This window comes from Struthio camelus, chromosome 7 (genome assembly GCF_040807025.1).
Source record: "Struthio camelus isolate bStrCam1 chromosome 7, bStrCam1.hap1, whole genome shotgun sequence".
NCBI classification, from domain to species: domain Eukaryota; kingdom Metazoa; phylum Chordata; class Aves; order Struthioniformes; family Struthionidae; genus Struthio; species Struthio camelus.
Genome location: NC_090948.1, coordinates 21,915,409 through 21,934,061, shown reverse-complemented (window position 1 = coordinate 21,934,061; position 18,653 = coordinate 21,915,409). Strand labels below are relative to the sequence as shown.

The following is an 18,653-nucleotide window of genomic DNA, read 5'->3' as shown; positions in this document are numbered from 1 at the left end:
TTATATAGTGAGCAGGATTTGGCCTTGTGTCTTGAAATCACGCCAGCAGTCCAAGCGTGAATTTGTAAAATACCTTTTGAATAGAAAAATGGAACTAAATATCAAAGAGAAGCCGCTAATTTTTGCTGGAGTAATCAAACAGGAAGGATGAATATATGCTCTTTAAACGGCAACAGCATAACTTCACAGAAACCCCCTTTTTACCTTTGAAAATACACTTGAGTACCCAGAGTACAAAAGCAGTTATGTTTCATATACACAGTTTTCATGCAAACTGCTTTAGGAATCGAATATGTGCAAGCTGATTCATTATCATTGCTTCGCAGCTTCAGACTGGTATCCTCTGAGGAGATAAGGAACACAAATCTTGCTGACTTGCCTCAGAGTTTTTCCATTATGAAGTGATTTCCATTTAAAGCGATAAGTATCCTATTCAACACTACATATAATTGCCACAATGTGAAGTTAAGCAATTCACCTGGCTCAGGAAAGCCTCAGAAAAGGCCCCTTGCATCTTTATTAGACAGTTCAGATTAGAAGTCTTTCCTTACCTGTGTGAAAATTCATCCGGGACGACAATGCTGAGGTGTCCAATGTTTTTTCGTGCAGTCTTTTCCTTATCACATGACTTCTGTTAAGCTGAGAGGCTGTGCTGTCTTCTGTGACTCCCTGTTCTACCTAGAAGCCAGTGGTACTGCAAGTCAATGTCATATGATATGTGGACTTCAGACCATTATACTGAAGTGATCCTTGCCCTCAGTTTGCCAAAGGCTGCTGCTTTGCTTGGTATAAGCAACTTCATCTTCTCAGATTAACACAAAACAGGACTGAGGTTTGCTGAGTTCATGCTTTCATGCTAGTCGTGCTTAAAGAAGGGACACCTTCTGTTGCAGTGAGAAATAGAGTACTAGCGAGTACAAGGGAAGAGATCACCTCAACATACTAATGAATACTAGTTGAAAACAGAAAAAGAAAAAAGAAGATATTTGCAATGGGTTCTCTTCCAGTTTCATTCAGCATATCAACAAAAATTATATGTTGAGATTTCAGATATTGAAGAACTCAACTCTTGAAGAAGACTCAAGCTCCACATTGTCAGGCTTGATTACATCTTAAAAGTTCAGCTCCAGTTAAGAAAAATGAATGAAACTCTCTGTATGATGTAAATGTGGTTTCTTTGAATTTCACAAAGAAAGTCTGAAGACACAGTGGCAATGGGGAAATCTTTTCCCTTGTATAAAGCGCATTCCTTTGGCCACTATGAAGTCTCTGTAAAGGTTATGGTTGTTTAAGCATTAACTAAGGGAATGAAGATACTGTGAGTGCAAAAGCTGGGTTTGTATCATTTTCTAGAAGTTTAAAAGGGGTCTGAGATGGCTTCTTGTCTCATTTGCTTTTACACAGGCCCACACAATTTGCTATTTAGAAGGTTAGAATCAAATCTCACTTTGTTAGTTGACACAAGTATTAATTTTAGGCAATTGCTCACTTGTATCACAAGTTACTGCTCATCTCTCTCACCAAAGAGAAGGAGATATTTAGAGTATAAGAGTAGTACCTACCTCACTGACACTTCCCAGCACAAGCTGGACCATTTTCTTTATGTAGACATTTGCTGGTAAGAAGTAGGATTCCTTCTGCTGTGCTTCACATGCTGCCAGAATTGATTCAGGGGGAAGTCTTTTATGTGGCAGATCTTCACATAGTGTCAGCAAGAGAGCGTGTAGTTGGTCGCTCAGCTGAAGGGACTGAGTCAACATGGAGATAATGTTAAATGACATCTCGTAATGATCTGAAGTCCTGGGTAAACTGGAATTTCTGAAAGCCTTTCACCTTGGGTGGGAAATGGGCACTGACTTTCTTTAGACTTTGGGAAAATTCCAGACAGGAAGCAAAACAACTCTGAATGGAGCCTCTCCTGGAATGGAGGATGGCCTTGAAAAGAGCCAGCATGTACAGGAGGTTTATCAGCCTGTGTATGGGGCTTCTTGGTGATAGCCAGCAGCTCAGGCTGCACCACAGCTTTTCTAAGACTATGCATCTTAAAGATTCATGCAAGCAAGACATGGGGTAGAGTTAGCCTCAGAAAGTTGAGGGATTACACCAGCCAAAACTGTAGCCATAGAGACCAAAGAAATTTTCAAAAGTCATTTAGCTTATTTTCCCTTAGACCATGTATACCCATGGAAGGGAGGTTATGTCTACTAAAAACTAGTGCTTTCCAAATCAGAAATGGGCAATCAATGGCATGGGTACACAAATGAAGCAAAATACATGCTACAAATCTTTGAAGGACTGAGCAGCAAGAAATACAAAATTGCAATTAGCAGAGACACTGGTAGAGTTTTACCAAAATATTCCACTCTCGAAAAAGTGCATATATTTTGCAGCACCAGAATCACGCAGATATGACTTTTTTTTGTCTTTTAGCCCTACATATGTTATTAGAAAGTAGCTCATTGTTGTCTTGGAACAAGTAATCTCTTCACTCTTGCAAGAAAGATACATTTCATCTTAATAGGAGCAATTCTGCTTTTCAATTGGAAAAAAAAAAAAAAGAAAGAGATGAGGCCTAAATAAATTCTAACTAAATTTCTGATTTAGATGAACTGGTATTTTTGGTGGAAGTCTGGACACACGCTTTCCAACTGGCTGTGTTCTCTCTAGTGGTCCAAACCTAAAACCCCTGTTACTGAGACTTCAGATTATGCCTCTCAATCTTTGAACCTACCAACATGAGGCAGAATAAAAGAAAACAAAAATACTTGTGTTACTGGCCTGGTTTGGAGGAACCTGATAGTCTGCTGCCCAGTAGAAGGTCATTCCTAAGGAATACACCAACATCTGTCAAAACAGAAAAGGAAACCCTTTATGAAGTAAACCTTAATTACAGAAAAGCCTCTTGCTAGACAGACTGAGACAGTCCTTGGCCACAGATTGGCAAAGGCGAAACTGTTTTTTGTTGTTTTTTTTTTTAAACTAGACTAGAGGGAACATATATAAAAGTATAAGAGTGACTCTTCATACATGGACTACATAGCATGCAAGGGGAATTGCTCATTGTGAGGAGCTGAGCCAGACTGCCTTCTATGCAACAAGCCATGAGTAGGAAAAATAAAGTTGAACTGCTTTCTCAGTTTTGAAGCCCACTGGGGAGTAACTCTCCCTGTGGGGCTGACTACGGGTTATGTCCAGGAAGAGGATTACTGAAATAAGGGCTGTCTGTTCCAAAGCTTTGTGTTTCTGCATAGCATCTGAAGTGCTCAATCATGTGGGGAGTCTGAAACTACAGTATTTTCTACCTGGATAGAGGGAGATGTGCACGGATGTGGTTCTAGTGATATTTAAAACTTTTAAGCACTTGATTGTTGTATTTTACTGTCTTGCTAGAGAGACTCATTTGACAGGGAGAAGAAAACTAAATGGTTAAACAAAGCTGAACACATTTCAGATTTACTGTGAGAGTTTCCACTCTCTGATTCTGTAGATACTACAGTCCTGCTGCTTCTGGGATTAAAATTACCGTAGCTGGTCAAATTTCATGTTCATAAAAATTTTCTTCCTTTCTGTGGGCCTTTACAAATAATACATTTCTGCAGACCTTGAGAACTGATGTTCAAGATTGATGTTGATGTTGACATTCATTCTAATTCAATGACAAGCTTCAAGTTACATGTAAATTTTTCTAACTGTAGCCTAATTTGTTTAGTGTGATTAGAAATGGAGTTTGGTAGTAGATGTTTGGTATGCTGCATTGAAACCCACAAGCTTGTCTTCATGATGTATTCTCAAGATTTATTTTACAGTATGCCTCACCTTTGTTTGTCCGATATGCTTGTTTTTAATTTGTCCATGGAGCAGTTCCGGTGCACTGAAAGGGACAGCTTCTGACTGAGATGCATTGTTTTGGAAAGACAAATTTCCTTCAGTAGACAGTAGCATTGACCATGGGCAAATCACACAGATGGTGGGGTCTGAAAAACGTTAAAGAAGGCAATGGAGTTGTTACTGTTGAATTCACTGTGCTGGGAAAATCCTTTTGCTGGGGTCTCAACCACGTAGCCAAATCCATCACTGGAGTTTCCTGGAGAAATACTCAGAAGTCAGTGAAATCATTGTTCATTTATGCATGGTTGATTTTGTCACCCGGTATTCGGTGATAGTCAAAGAGCTCATCCCTCTCTCACGTCGTTTCACACATAGAAACAATATACTGGCTTCAGTGGACTTCTGAAGCCTAAGAAAAAGTGAAATCACATTGCATATGCAGATTCTGAATTAAATTAAGATTTTTAACTAGTGATTTTTGCTAGGTTTTTATATACAGAACATGAGAGGATGTCAGAAGAGCAAAACACTCCTTCCAACAAAGTATGAGTACTCTAAAGCTGGCATTTGCCAAAGAGCTAAAGCTAGCTTCCATTAAATTGCATGACTGTGGAACAGATCTCCTCCTTGTGATGCTTTTTTGTTCCATGTGCTGCTCATAGTCAATCAGCTCTGCATTTTAGTAGTCTCTTTCAGTGCATTTCATCTAACAAAGCCAGGTAACTGTGGCAAGAAGTCAGAATCTCTTCCTTCCCATTGTACAGATGAAGAAACTGATGCAGAGACAGGCTATGATGACTGCCCAGTGTCAGCCAGCATAACAGAAGCTGAGGTAGCAATAGAAACAAGACCTCCTAAGTCCCAGAGCTACGATCTAGTATGTTTTTGTTTGCAACTGTGTTTTGCTTCCAACTACCCTGAATTTGGGGGAAATTTTTACCAGAAGGCAAATACAAAAAATATCCAAACTAAAACCTAAAGTTCTACCAACACTATAAACAGCCATGATGTTTTAGCATTATTCACATTTCAGGCTTTCCAGCTGCACATCAGTTCTATTAAAAGAGAGAGAAAGAATATTTCAAACAAAAGTGCCTTGAAATGGTAAATGTAGACTCCTAAATCTGCCAGAGCTTGATGGCACTAACAGGCCTTAATGACCCTCACCTGGGGCCTCCAGCCTCACCTGGGGCCTCAACCCACACCCCCTGCCCACCCACCCAGTGCCTTCATTTAAGCTCAGCCTGAGATCTTCAGTCCTGCCTAGGTAATGTTGTAGAAGTGTTTGTCTCCAGCTCTGTCTGAGCTATGCTTGTGGGCCTTGTTGATCCTGACCCATGGGCTATCTTCCTGGCTTGACCTCAGACTTGCCTTGTTGCTGTGGGCTTTCCTGGAGATCATGGAGCTGTGTCTGACCCTGGTTACCCTTGCCAGGCCTGATCCTGGCTCAACTTTCTGGCTTGATCTTAGACCTACCTTGTCACCAAAAACTTGTGTAGTGATCTGGACTCTTGGTTGACCCTGGCTGCTGTTCTGGTACCTGCCCTGCTCACCTCACTCAGGTACTGTGGGACTGGGCCCTGGCTGGGGAGGCCTCTGCTCTGCTGGCCTTGTTACTGTATTTGGCTCCTGGCCCTCCTTCCCTTAGGGAACAGGTGGCCCTTGCTGCTCCCAGAAAAAATCTATTAGAAAGCATCTCAGTAATGGGCTAGCTTCTTCTTGTAAAATGCTGAGTACTTGTAAGAAATAGCCCTACAGAGATCCATTGAAGTTGGTCTGGTTTGAAGCAGGAGTAGAAGCATGAGCAGGTACAATTTTCTGCAAACACTCTGCACTCATATATATGTATTAAGTGAATTTAACCAAAGAATCCAAGTGATTTGGATAAAATGTTCATTAAAAAGTAAGATAAAGGCTGGCATGGTCTAAGATATTTCCCTTTAGAAAGGGGAAAAACTGTGTTAACTATGATGATTTGGATATGGCATTCCTGGAAAAAAAGTAGTTTTAAAAAAAAGGCCATTGAACCACTCCTCAGTCTAGACAGTAAGAACAGAGACCATTCAGTTCCCCAAAGGAAAAGGGGCAAGATCTAAATGCCTTAGCATTTTAGCACTTTAAAAATTACATGTTAAAAATGGCTATTTAATTCCTATGCATGGGGACCTTCACATCAGGAAATGGAACAGAGGGTAAAAATGTTAAGCTGGGAACTCGTATGTTCTTAGGTTTGTACACCCAGAGGACCAGATACAAATATCAGTGGTCCATAAGTCTTGAAACAGTTGTCATTGAGACCTTTAGTTTTCTAAAGAATTAATCATCAATTAGCCTTTTCTTTTGTTTTTTTCCCCATTTCCATAGTACTGTGCTCAAATATAACTACCACATACTGGGAAACTTGTCTAATTTGAAAACAGATTGTCAGCTTGTACTTTGGCCTCAGCAAAGGTTACCTGGCCTTCTGTAGTGTTGACCAGCCAAGTGTTCAGCACACCTGCCTAACCAGTCATTGGAAATACTGCTATAGCGAGCTGGTGCGGACTGACACTGAGTCTAGCAGGTTTTATTAGATCAAGCACAAATGCAGCAGTACTGGCCCTGAGAAGAGGTTGATTCCAGAAGCAGTATGGCTATAAATAAGTGATTGTTGAGCCAGAGATAAGCCTTAGTCAACTGGGCTGGTACTGAGCAGAGGCAATTCACCCTTGCTGCCCTCCAAGAAACTGGAATGTTGGGGACCGAGCTTCAGAATGAGTCACGCTTTGCATCACTTCTGGACTTGAGCTCTGTGAAGACATGTTTGAGCAGCATTGCACCTGAACTACAAACCAGCTTGGTTTTACATCCCTACTTATTTTTACTTTTCATCTTCTGATCATGATACCCTAAACTTATTTGGTGCAGCAGAGGGAATACTGGCTGATTATTTAAGTTCAGCAGGCATCCAGCAAGTCTTTTGGGGAAACCAGAGATATGGAGAGCATAGGGTTAGTTTAGTGTCTGGCACTGACTTAAGCCTTGATTAACCTGAGTTGAATCTGTCTGGGTGGGTGTCTTTATACAGTATTCCTTAGCACATTCGTACTGCCTGTAGATAATCCCTAGATTATAGAGAACTGATTGTATATTCACTCTGTTATAGTGGTCCAATCCATTAAAAACCTGATTGGTAAAAAGTTCCCCTCCAGCTATAGCAGGAGTTATGTCACTTATTTTCAGTACCTCATAAACATGTAAAAATCAGAATATGAAATAAGAATACATCTCGCCCATTGTCCCCTCAAAAGAATTATCCATTGTCTCTCAAAATGTAATTGACAGGTTGTTCATTTGTGCAATGGCTGGCTGACAAGCATTCATCATAATGACTTGTCTAGCCAGGATGATAGTCATATTATTATGATCAAGCATGAAAGTCTTACTAGCTAAATGAGGAGCCATGTGGATTTGCCTGTCCTGCTCTCACTGTCAATATATGAAGGAAATGATCCTAGCTGTCACTGTGCTTTTTGAGTATAAGTTATTCAGACTTTAAGAAGGACTCCTTTGTCCTGTTTTACCATCTGTAGTTTTTCCCCAAATTACACATCAGAAATTAATTCATCTAAGGATAACTAACACTACTACTGTGTGAAGACCTCTATGTTGGCGCAGCAGTCTGCATGCGATCCCAGTAACTATAGCTGCAGCACTGAAAAATTTCTCAGTTTTACTAGAAATATGATATTACTTCCATCAATGTTTTTTGTCTCAGTGGAAGGAAATCTGAGGCAAAAAAATGCCCTAAATAATTTTCAAGGGTGAGAACTATAAGAAAACTTTCACCTCACCTTTGTGAAGGTCCTCAAGAAGCTGCACTGTGGCCTTGTACAAGAGTGCCCATATATCTTCTTCCTCCAAAGGGCTTCCTTTTGCCCACAGGACCTCGGCCAGTGTCACACAGGAACTGCTCATGCCTGCTGCAATAAAAACCAGATTTTGGGCATGCTAGAGGACAGTGAATTGCTCAAACCATTGTGACTACAATTATAACTTCTTCTCACAATAAGAAATCCTTTGTGAACCACCACCCTGCTTTGATTGCTAAAGGTAGGTATGGTTTATGCATGTCTTCACCTGAGCAAGAGTGAAGAAAAGGGGCTGAACTAAATGACTTTTATGATCTTTTCCAGCCCTTTTACTTCTCATTTGTAATGAATCAGAATTGCGTGGGGCAAATCACTTCTATTCAGGAGATCCTTCATGAATTTGTACTGTTCACTTTGAGTGGTCAACTGAATGGTTGGGCATTTATTTTGCTCCTTAATTGGATGCTCTTGTCTATAAAAACATGAGATGGGGATAAACAAAGCATAATCCGTTGTGTGTTTTGGGGGATTTTTTGTGTGTGTTTTTTCTTGTGTTTTTTTTTTTGCTTCTAGGCAGAAGCTAGATGAGAGAAATGGAAATATTCTAAGAGAGAGAATATGCTAATGGAATATTCTAATTCTAAGTATTCTACTTATAAACATAGTCTGACAGAGTGCTTTTTCTTTCATTCATTGCTTAGCAGACTGATCACAAAAGGCTTGGAGACTCTCACCAAGTTCATTGAGAGATTTTTCTTGGTCAGATACCTAAGACATGGAACTTGCAGTTCATTCATACTAATATATCTATAAAATTGCTTTGTTTCAGTGAACCAAACTAAAAGATAATTCTCTGTGTGCTGTTGAATAGCATGCAGTGGTATCCAGCACACTGTCCTATATGAGCAAGAACATAAGACCTGGCCTACTGAAGAATGTTGGTCCATGCACTCCTGTTCTGTCTCAGTTGCAATGCAGCATAAGATCATTTACAAGAACATATCCTATAGTGAGTAATAATTTAATGCCTATGGGAAAAGTATTTGCCTAATCCCGGGCAACTGAAAACTGACTTGAAGTATCAAGGTTTATTTTCCTCAGAAGGTCTTACCATACTAAATATTGTCAAGGAAGATTCTGTTATTTATAAATGAGTGACTTTCACATTTCACTGGTTGCATGCTTTTGTAGTGTACTGATTTAGGTAGAACTGCTCTAGATCTGCATGTCTGTAAGGAAGACTGAATCCAAGCTTCAACGTGGCTAGACATTTCTAGAATTAGTTTATGCTTCTGTTATTATCTTGCAACAGTGAGTTCCATAGGTTCATTGGATGCTGTGTAAATAGGGGAACATTGAGAAAGTTGGAAGTGATCTATCTATTGCTTTGTGGTTTTAGCATTGTCTATAAACCCCCGAGTGAGGACGCTAGAGCCTAGGATGTTACTTTTATTATGTATACGGCTATAAATGCAACCATGAAATAACTTCACTCACAACCTGAAAGCAGCTCTTCCCCACCCCCAGCCTTTTCTCCACCCTCTGTACACAGCCCACTTATTGCAGGCAGAGAGCAAATGGCTGCAATAGAATTTACTGTTTGACAGCTGATTTCTTTGCCGGTTTCCTATTTATTATGCAGTCTTCAAGGGGTCACTGCAAGACCATTACAATGTTTTGTGGGACCAACTTGTTGTTAATTAATAGATATTACTTAAGCTTTGCTTCATGGGGCTCTGTTCTGACTTACAGCTTCCAGACAGGGAATCAACATGGGAAGAGCGATCGCTTGTTGCAATCACCACAGGATTATGGACCAACCTAGTGACATTTTGAATGGAACCAGAGTCCTAATTTTAGTCTGTGTAGCTTCAAGGGGTAGTAAAGCTTCTTAAGAACCTAACCTTAATTAGAAGAGACAGACAAATCTGCTTAATCTAAGCCATCACCATCTTTCTTAATAAATTACTGTGATAGCATTTCACTTAACACTGTAGTACTGGGACTAAACAATCAATTCACATCCCCACTGCTGGAATCTGTGTGGCTTCTCTATAAGACTAATCCACCAGACTATGCTTACTGCAGCTTTACTTGGGTCTGTATCAGGGGAGGGGGACTGTAGCTTCCATTTTAAATGGAAGTATTTCTATGAACAAAGTGATTTCAGTGCTGATGTTTCTAACTAGCTTAAATTACTTCATAAGCAGCTATCCAGAGTCCAGGCCTTTCTGCTTCATGGAGCTAGTGAAATCAGCAGTTACACCTGAGCTGCTTCAGCTTTGTGGTGAATGTTTTTAAGTCTAAAACTTGCATCTCAGATTAATAGCGAGTGTGAATTAAATGAATTCAGCTAGCAATGATGTGATTTCTTTTAAAAAATGATTAGGTCATATGCTCATGGAAATCAGTGTCTTTTTGAAGTTCATAAATTATTGCTTTAATGTTATATTTCACTGTAGAGTTCATGCTTAAGCATTGTCTTGCTTTAAAAGCAAATTGACAATTGATTTTTTTAAATATACTCAAAAGTCTTGTATTTGTGGGCTGTATTTTTGATCTTTGTTTTTCAAGATCAGCATGATGTGATGCTTCAAAAAATGTAATTGTATGAGTAGGAAAAAATACATTTTTTCATAGCCAGCCCAGACTGCATATGTGTTATGAGAGTAAAAGTAATAGTGGTATTATCACTGTACATATTCATGGTCCTTCAGTTCAAAAAAATCTGTGATCCAGAACTAAGCAATTCTGTCCTCATTCAGACAAGCTACAAGTGATAAGGCAAAGCAGATAAAATAGGAGGTAAGGAGGAGAAACCTTACAAGAAGAGACCTGGTTATTTACAGTACCAATACACATAAAAAAAGATGCTTGATCTCATTGAGGCTGTGGGGAGAAATTAGGGCAGCAGAATGTAATCGCCCACTCTGGAATTTGGCCAGGACATGGAGGTTAATGTTTTTGAGCCTGGGAAAAGTAGAAAAGGACTTCCATGGCCTAATTGTGCTGCCTCTGAGGTCAAAAACAAATCTCCCACTGTCTCTTATGGAAGAAGGTAGAGATCTCCAGTGCCATCTAACTAGGAAAATCAGCCTAAAGAGTTCTCCCCATTCTAATTTTCACAGCAAAGATTCATTCATTACATAGACCTCCTCGAGTTAATAGTGCTTTGTGGTTTTTTTCCTTCCCTGGGAAGAAACCAGTCTATGCTGCTTGTATAGATAGGCCTAGCAAACTGAGGTAGAACCCTTTGTTCTACCACCAACATCCATGTATTTATCACATTTCTTTTTAATCTATTTCATTCTACTTTTGGTATATTTTGTTTCTTGTGTGCAACCTTTCCTCCAAAGAGTTGTTGAAATCTAGGGTCAGTGAAGGTAATAGAGTTCATTATGAAAAATAATGAACTACAGCTTTGCAGCTGAATTTGGCACTTAATAACAATCAAGCATTATTAATTTCATATGTCAGGGTCACTTTATGTGCAATTTGGCTTTATTAGATTTGGCAATCTTATTTAGTAATGTGTAAGGGAGCAATTTGGCTTTTGTCAACCTTCACCTTTACTTTTGCTGCTTTCTTGGCTGTATAAAAGCAGAAGAGCTAAAAACTATTGTTTTGGGGTAGGGTAACTGACTTTCCCTTTTCAAACAGTTATAAATCAAATATCCTCAGGGGGCACTGGGGCATCTAGATTCCTAAATAAAGGACAAGCCTTTTCATATAAGCCTATCAGTTTACTGGGAAGTTGGCTCACCTATGAAATCGGTTTCTATAGAATGAAAGTCTTGATCCATTACCTGGATGGTGGTGAAAAATCAGATGAAAAAGGGGAGATCACAGGACACAGCAGTGAATAAGACTGAGGAAGGAGGAATCAGGCTTAGGTTTTGAAATTACTGGGTCAAGTTTGTTTTTAGTGTAGTTTTAAAGTAAATCAAGAATGCACTTGTTCCGTTTGGGCATCTTGAAAGACAGCTGGAAACTAAAGCATTGGCAAAAGCTTTGTATATAAAGACAACAAAAACAGCAAAACAAAAGATTGACCTTGTGTAAGAACCAAGAATTTTGAAGTGGAAAGGCTTCTATGTCAACAGAAATGCCTTTCTGTTTTTACCACCAGGAAGTGGTGGTAAAAGAACTTTGTTTTTTCAAAGTTCTTGCCTTTCTTCTGACTGAACAGCCCATCCTGCTTTCTTATACTGTCTTGTGTATTGCAAAATATCTGGATGGAAGCTCACACACCTGGGGTGAAATCCTGGTCCATTCAAAACATAGCAAGCTGCTATCAACATCAGTGAGTCTAAGATTCTGTTCAGTATTCTTATGTATGCAGTGGGGAGGGAAAGCTCTGTAAATGTTAACTATTTTAATTTCATATATTAACCTAAATTGTTTCCATATATAGTATTTGAAATAAACAGCTTGATTTTTAAGAAGATCCCTTGTTTCAGCTGTGCACATTCTGTGAGTCCTGCTCCCACCACCACCCCCATACTAATTGCCTGCTCTGGTTCCCACCATGTCCTCACTGCTCTGTTATTTTCTGTCTTCCCTGAAGACTTCTGTAATTCCCTACCATTTGTCTGCAGTGGAGAAATTGTGCTTAGCAGATGCATTTGATAATTCCTAATTATCTTTCATGATAAAAAACGGCTAGCTAACTTTTTAAGCAACATCCTTTTTCTTGACATGAGGTGCCGAACAATGAGTTGATGTATCAAGTAACATGTTTTCTGAATACACCCTGTGTAGGAAAGGTCATAGACTAACAAAAAACAGGTGAGGGCTCCTATCTAGATAAAATCACTCTGTTTATCCTGTCTTTTGGTTTCATCTGTGTTTTTTCACCCTTCAAAGATTAACATCTTTTGTTAACACTCTACTCTGAACGCCTTATGTTTAGGAGTAGCCCAGTGATGAATTTGTATCTCTGCAACTTTATGACACAGGAGTTCAGAAGCTTCACCAAGTGGGTCTTAAAATTCATTGAGGACCAAGAGTAAATTAAAACATAATATTTGATTTAAGGCAAACCAGTTGCTTTTTTTTAACACTAAGTATTCCAAATACCTAGATCCGAGAATTCCTCCTGCCTGTCTTAGGCAACCTGCAATAAATCAGACTTTATTACCAAATTAGAGGGATTAAAAAATAGGGCTAGTGTTAACATTTTGATTGAACCACCGTTTTGAAATCATCAGTGATAATTCTACAGTAAGTTTACAGGGTTTCAGAAAGGTTTGTCCTGAGCCCAGCAGTGTGATTGTATGCTCCCATCAATTCCAGCTGCTCTGACTTCCCTGAGTCACTCACTGCCATGGTGAGAGGGACAGCATAGAGCATGAACCTGATCCAAGGCCAGAACCATATTAAGGTATGAAGGAAGGGTTTGCATGTTATAGAAGCACAAGGTTATAGGCTAGGACATATATTAAACTTGCTCTGGGTCTCTACAGAGTTCACTGAGAAGTTTGGGATCAGTGAAATAATTCTATCAATTCAAGAGTATATACTCTTAAAAACAATTTTCACATGAGGATCACAATCTTTTGTTGCCCAAGGCTGCAGGTTTTCTGCTGCTTTAAAAAAAAAAAAAATCCCAGTGTTGTAGTTTGCAATGCTATATGGAGTCTTTTAGAGGTGTTGATCTACACTCACTAGGTCATTATGAGATATTGAAGAAGCACTGAAAGCTGGGACCAAGTTGTCTATCAGTGAGAACTCTAAGCCTGTTTTTGTTTTGCATCTGACTTTCATTACAGTCCACAAAACTGTAACATGCAGTTGGCTATAGAGGAAAGAAGATGATTGTTTCAGTCGGTAATTGTTATATTTATCATAGTTGAAAATGGTGTGAGCTTTGGATAGAGCCTAACAACATCTATTGTGTTGATGACAGTTTGGGTATTTTAGTTTAGGTTATGTTTTGTGCTTGACGCACAGTATTCTTATATGAGAAAAATACAGCATATGGTTATGAAAATTAAAGTATAGAAATGAATTGCTAAGAAGTGACAACTAAATATATTACTTGTGTAGATATATTCATGTAAAACATTTAAAACTGAAAATCGAAAAATTCTCGAAAAAAATTTAAAATGTTGTTAAAATTGAATTAAGGGAATGCTCTTCCTATCACCAAGCTAATAACTATTACTGATAATCTTAGGGGAAATACAGAAAAACTATATGGAAATAAAAGTAAATCTAATATCTTAATCATAACTATATGAATGTTTTAGAGAAACAAAAAAGGAAGAACCTAGGGAATATAGAAGCTCTTGCTGTGTACCTGAGTATTTTTCCATGTCCAGCTTACACAGGAAACTCAGAGTTTATATAATGCTGCTTAGGATCACTGCAGTACCCCTTTAATATATTTAAAGTCAGTTTGTGGTATATACTGTCACCTATAACAAAATGTTAACATAGTTTTTGCCTGGAAATAAAAACAGAACTGGATAGACAGCTGGATGCAGGCTAATTACTTGGCTTAAGTGCACTCTACTATATTTGAATTCTAAAATACCTTTGTATTTTAGCTACATAAAGTTTGAAGAGTCTGAAAAGGGTATTTTTTTGAAAGGTCTAATTTTAAATTTCAAACTGATTTATTCACATGTTTTCAATATACAAATTTTATACTCTGACTCACTGAACAATTGTTATAATTTTGGAGAGAATATGTTCTTTGTAACAGAGATATGAATCCTGTGAAGTAAGAAATTCAACTCTGAAATAGGGGGTAAAAATTTATAGTTTTATAATTTGACTTAAATACTAAAAACTTATGTTCAAATAAAGTAGATGGGAGGAGCCAAATCTGTAAACACTGATAAGTCCATAAGGGTGTTGCCTTATTGCTGAAGCATGTGACTTTTCCTTAGAAAGATTATGCCATGGAGGTTATAGCTGTAATGATACAGCCTTCATTGTATAGTATGTTTACACCCTGTAATGCCAATTCATTTGTGCTATTTCTGTTCTAGAAACATGCGCTTTAATCAGTAGAAGAATTAGCCAGACTATTACAAAGTATTCAGCATTCAGGAGAAATAAAATTTCATTTCTGAAGAGATCCAAGTTTCATTGCTAGGAAACCGTAAACTTCTCATGGGTTAGGTCTCTAAGCAAACACCAGCTTTTGAAAGTCTAATCTTTGAAAGAGGTGAAATCTGAATCCTGAACTGTGTGGTTATATGCCTCTCTAGTGAGTTCTGTGAGCTGACTGGTAAGGGTGTTAAAATGGATGAGGTTTTATAACAAGATCTATGGACATTGTTTCTCAAAGACACAGTGCTGCCAAAATGTTATTGTTGCTAAACGTGGAAAAAAATCAGTATTCTACAGAATCAAGCTTACAGGGCCAAATTTTGACTCCCTCTTCACTTCGGTGGGAACCTACTTAGGAATTGCAGATGAGAATATTGTGCTGTCTGCAGTCAGTTTGCAAATGGATGTTCTTTCAGTAGAAATGTATAAAACATCTCACTGGATAACTCCACGGAGAATAAAGTGGTCCTATGTTCTTGCTAAGCTTATACACCCTATCACAACCATTTTGGCTGAGGTCAAACCCAAAAACATCTGAAGAGTTCTATCTATTAAGGACTACTGCCATTCTTTGATTTTTTTTTTAATGCATCTTTCATGAAAAGTACATTCTACAAGAAAGCATAACTTACTAGTGAAATGAATCTAATGTTGTTGGTATGCAAATGTTTCAAAGATTAAAGTTTCGGAGACATATTGTCTGCTGCTGCAGCACCAGAAATATAGGACAGTAGAGCTCAAATGGGATAATAGTATTTTTCTTTTATGTTTGTGAGAGTGTCCTTTTTTAGACATATAATTCTCTGCAATGAGACAGCCTGGTTCCATAGATAAGAACTGGGAATCAGGAATCAAATGCTACACTATTGCTGAAATTAGAATGTGTCAGTACAACACATGTTGAAGGACCTGAGCAGACTTTGCTAAGGTGCCAAAGAAAACCCGAAGTCTCAATAGCCAAGATTTTAGCATATGCTATACAGACCTCCCAGAGACTATCCATAGCTTCTCAAGCAGCTAACCCTACTGCAGTCAGTGCTGCTGTGCTGTGCCTATTAATACAGAAGATAGGTAATCTAAAGGTAGTGTGAGTCCTGCAAGTGTCACAGTTGTACCTTTGTTTCCTGCACGGAGATATCCGAAGGTTCTGATCTTGGTTCTGCTGCTGACCAGCTCTATAACCCAGCAAAGTCTCAGTGCCTTCTTTTACCACATCATCAAGGACAATGTGGTTTTCTGTCTTTAGTGAGGCACTTTAGATGTAAATAGTAAATTACCATTATTTGTATTCCTTTAGCGTTTCCATCTAAATTTCTAAATCATGAATGCTTATGAAGTATATGCCAAACTTCCATAAAATAACACCTGTTTTTATTTTAGAAACAGCAAGCTGTAGTGCTGAAACTTGCTTGAAGATGGATGAGAGAGTAGCAGCAAATAAATCAGGAAACCAGATTTCTAGTCCAAATTATTTAGTCCCAGGCTATTATCTCCAGAACATCATATCTTTCTTGGCTTTGGAGTTCAATGCTTTTTTTAAATAAGTATAATTCCACACAAATCTATGAATAAGAAGCATTTAAAACAGTTTTTCCAGAATCATGCAAGCTACATTATACAAATGAAGACTTATCCCTGCCATAAGAGCAGTAACAATTCAGCCATTTCTAATTCAACTGTTTCTATTCCTTTTCTTTCAATAGAAACTAGGAAACAGTCTGAGGTACTTTGAATTTTTATGAGTGAAAGTCTGTTATGGGTGAATGTTTCTAACGCCTAGAAAAGGCAGGAGGGACTGAGCGTAGATGTTCTAGAGCACAGTCTGACCGATCCTATATTACCATTTTTAATACAAGCTCATTTCTTTTCTTGCTTTAACGTAAGAAAAAAGTAAATATTAGTGCTGTACAAAGCAAAGACGAGGAATTCTTTAATGCTTATTTAATTGATAATGAGATTAAGAGAAATACATAAGAACATACCTGTACAAGTTGAACAGATGCTGCATCCAGATTGGTCTGAAATCTTCTATATTTTTGCCCAATACCTAATGCAGTTTAGATCTTCACAGTTATAAAATTCATATAAGACATATTCAGGACTTGCTTTGGCTTTTGTTTCTTGCTTTCTTACGTGCACGTTCTCTCTTCTTTCTTTCTTTCTCTTTCTACTGCTTTGTTTATATCTTTGTAACTAAGCAGTGTGTGGTCTGGCAAATGGCTAAGCCAGCAAACAATGAAGTTCCTTCTCCTGCTTGCAAGCCCAGCCTGGCAGCTCCTGGTGTGGAGTTCAGGACAATGTCATGGCTGCTGAAGCTGTTTGCATTCTTTTTTTCTTTCTTTTTTTTTTTTTTTTGACTGCTCACCCACCAGGTAATAGAGTCTGCTTTTAGGAAGTGGCTCAGTGTAAATCTGTGGGTCTGTTGACATGTAAGACCTCAATTGGATTACCTGACGCACACAGGAGTGTTAGGTCTAAAGCCCTGTAGACTGATGTCACTTTCAGCCCTCTGCCAGCCCAGGGAGAAGGAACACATCAAGCCCAGAGTGGCTGTCTAGGGAGAGAGAGTGTCTTGTATGGTGAGCAAAATCCTTCAGACTCTGTCAACCTGCAGATAAGATTTCGGTGGTCTGCCTTCCAGGAAAAAACACCTGAAAGTTTAAAGAGGAGTTTCATTAGTTTGTTTTATAGTGCTCAATCTGAAAAATCCTAGTTAATTATGGCAGGGTGTGGCTGTGCTGAGAACAGAGCGCAGGGAGCCCCGGGGATGCAAATCTGAGTTGGGCATAAGGAAGTGAAAAAAACATTAGCAAAAATAAAAGGAAGTCCTATTAGACTTATTAAGATCTTCACATTCATTTTTTCCTAATTCTTCCCAATGTTTCTTTTGACATCGTATTTTCTTCCCTCAGTCTTCAAAACAGTTGTCCTCTGATGTGAGCTGAATAGCAATCCCTCTGCCTTCAAAAAATCCAAATTCGTTCATTTACTTCCAAATCTTTAAAAAAAAAAAAGGAGGAAGTTATCAAAATGTATGTTATGTATTGCCATGGCAAATATCTGTTTTTTGATATGATTAATATTCAGATAGAGCAGATAGCAGCTTATTTTTAAAGATTCTCAGAAGTTTCATGCAATAGAATAAAAATATAGTAACACACAAGGCCAAAATCTACATCAACAAAATGTTCTAATCAGGCAACCATCTCTTTTGCTGTCCATGTCTGTGGTAGCCACAAGTCAAGATTATTTTATCGTCAGAAGCTGAAGTCATCTTTACTCCAGATCCTCATACTGCTTGATCTGATACTATCATCCATGTTCTTCTTGATATCTTATCCTTCCCTGGACTCTTAAGACTCTTTCCACTCCTGGTTCTTGCCCATAAGTGCTCCTCTGGGGAGTAATTGGAGGATCCTTTACTTTCTCCCACCAACTTTCTATAAGGATTCCCTGAAGCTCCATCTGTCGCTCTTTCTTTTTTCTCCCTATATTTTGTCTCTGAGCAATGTGATCTGCAAATGCCATTGCAGCTACTACGATCTTAATGCAGAGGCCCCATAGCTATCTCCACTGTAGATTTCTTTCCTCGTGTCCAAATGAGGAGATAGTTTTTCTTTGCCTGTCTTCATGCAACTAGTCATTTAAGTTTAACATGGCCAAAAAAAGACCTTGCATTTCCCCATTTCTCACTCCGTTTTTTTTCTTAGTCCCTGTGAATTATACCACTGTTACCTTAAGCCCCTGGGATTCATCTTCAGCTTGGCCTTCTTCCTAAGTCAACCTTTTCAGTTTATCTGGATCTTGGTACATGTTTCTGAATAAAATTTACAAGCTATGGCCTTCCTTATCTAATTAAATAACAAAATATTTAGGCTTTCATCACCTCATAGCTCAATTGCTGCTAATCCT

At 38.5% G+C, this 18,653-nt stretch overlaps 1 protein-coding gene across 4 annotated transcripts in view; it reads right to left on the bottom strand.

The window, feature by feature from the left end:
• FRMPD2 (FERM and PDZ domain containing 2) overlaps positions 1-16,858 on the bottom strand; it is an 80,324-nt gene extending 63,466 nt beyond the window's left edge. For all 4 annotated transcript variants that reach the window (XM_068950203.1, XM_068950205.1, XM_068950204.1 and 1 more), the window contains exons 1-6: positions 16,724-16,858; positions 7,662-7,790; positions 3,817-3,974; positions 2,779-2,844; positions 1,563-1,748; positions 552-678 (exon numbers count right to left, since the gene is read on the bottom strand). In XM_068950203.1, coding sequence (XP_068806304.1) covers positions 552-678; positions 1,563-1,748; positions 2,779-2,844; positions 3,817-3,974; positions 7,662-7,785 — 661 coding nt within the window. In that variant the 5' untranslated portion in view covers positions 7,786-7,790; positions 16,724-16,858. The remainder of the gene's footprint in view (positions 1-551; positions 679-1,562; positions 1,749-2,778; positions 2,845-3,816; positions 3,975-7,661; positions 7,791-16,723) is intronic.
• Positions 16,859-18,653: the final 1,795 nt, after the last annotated feature.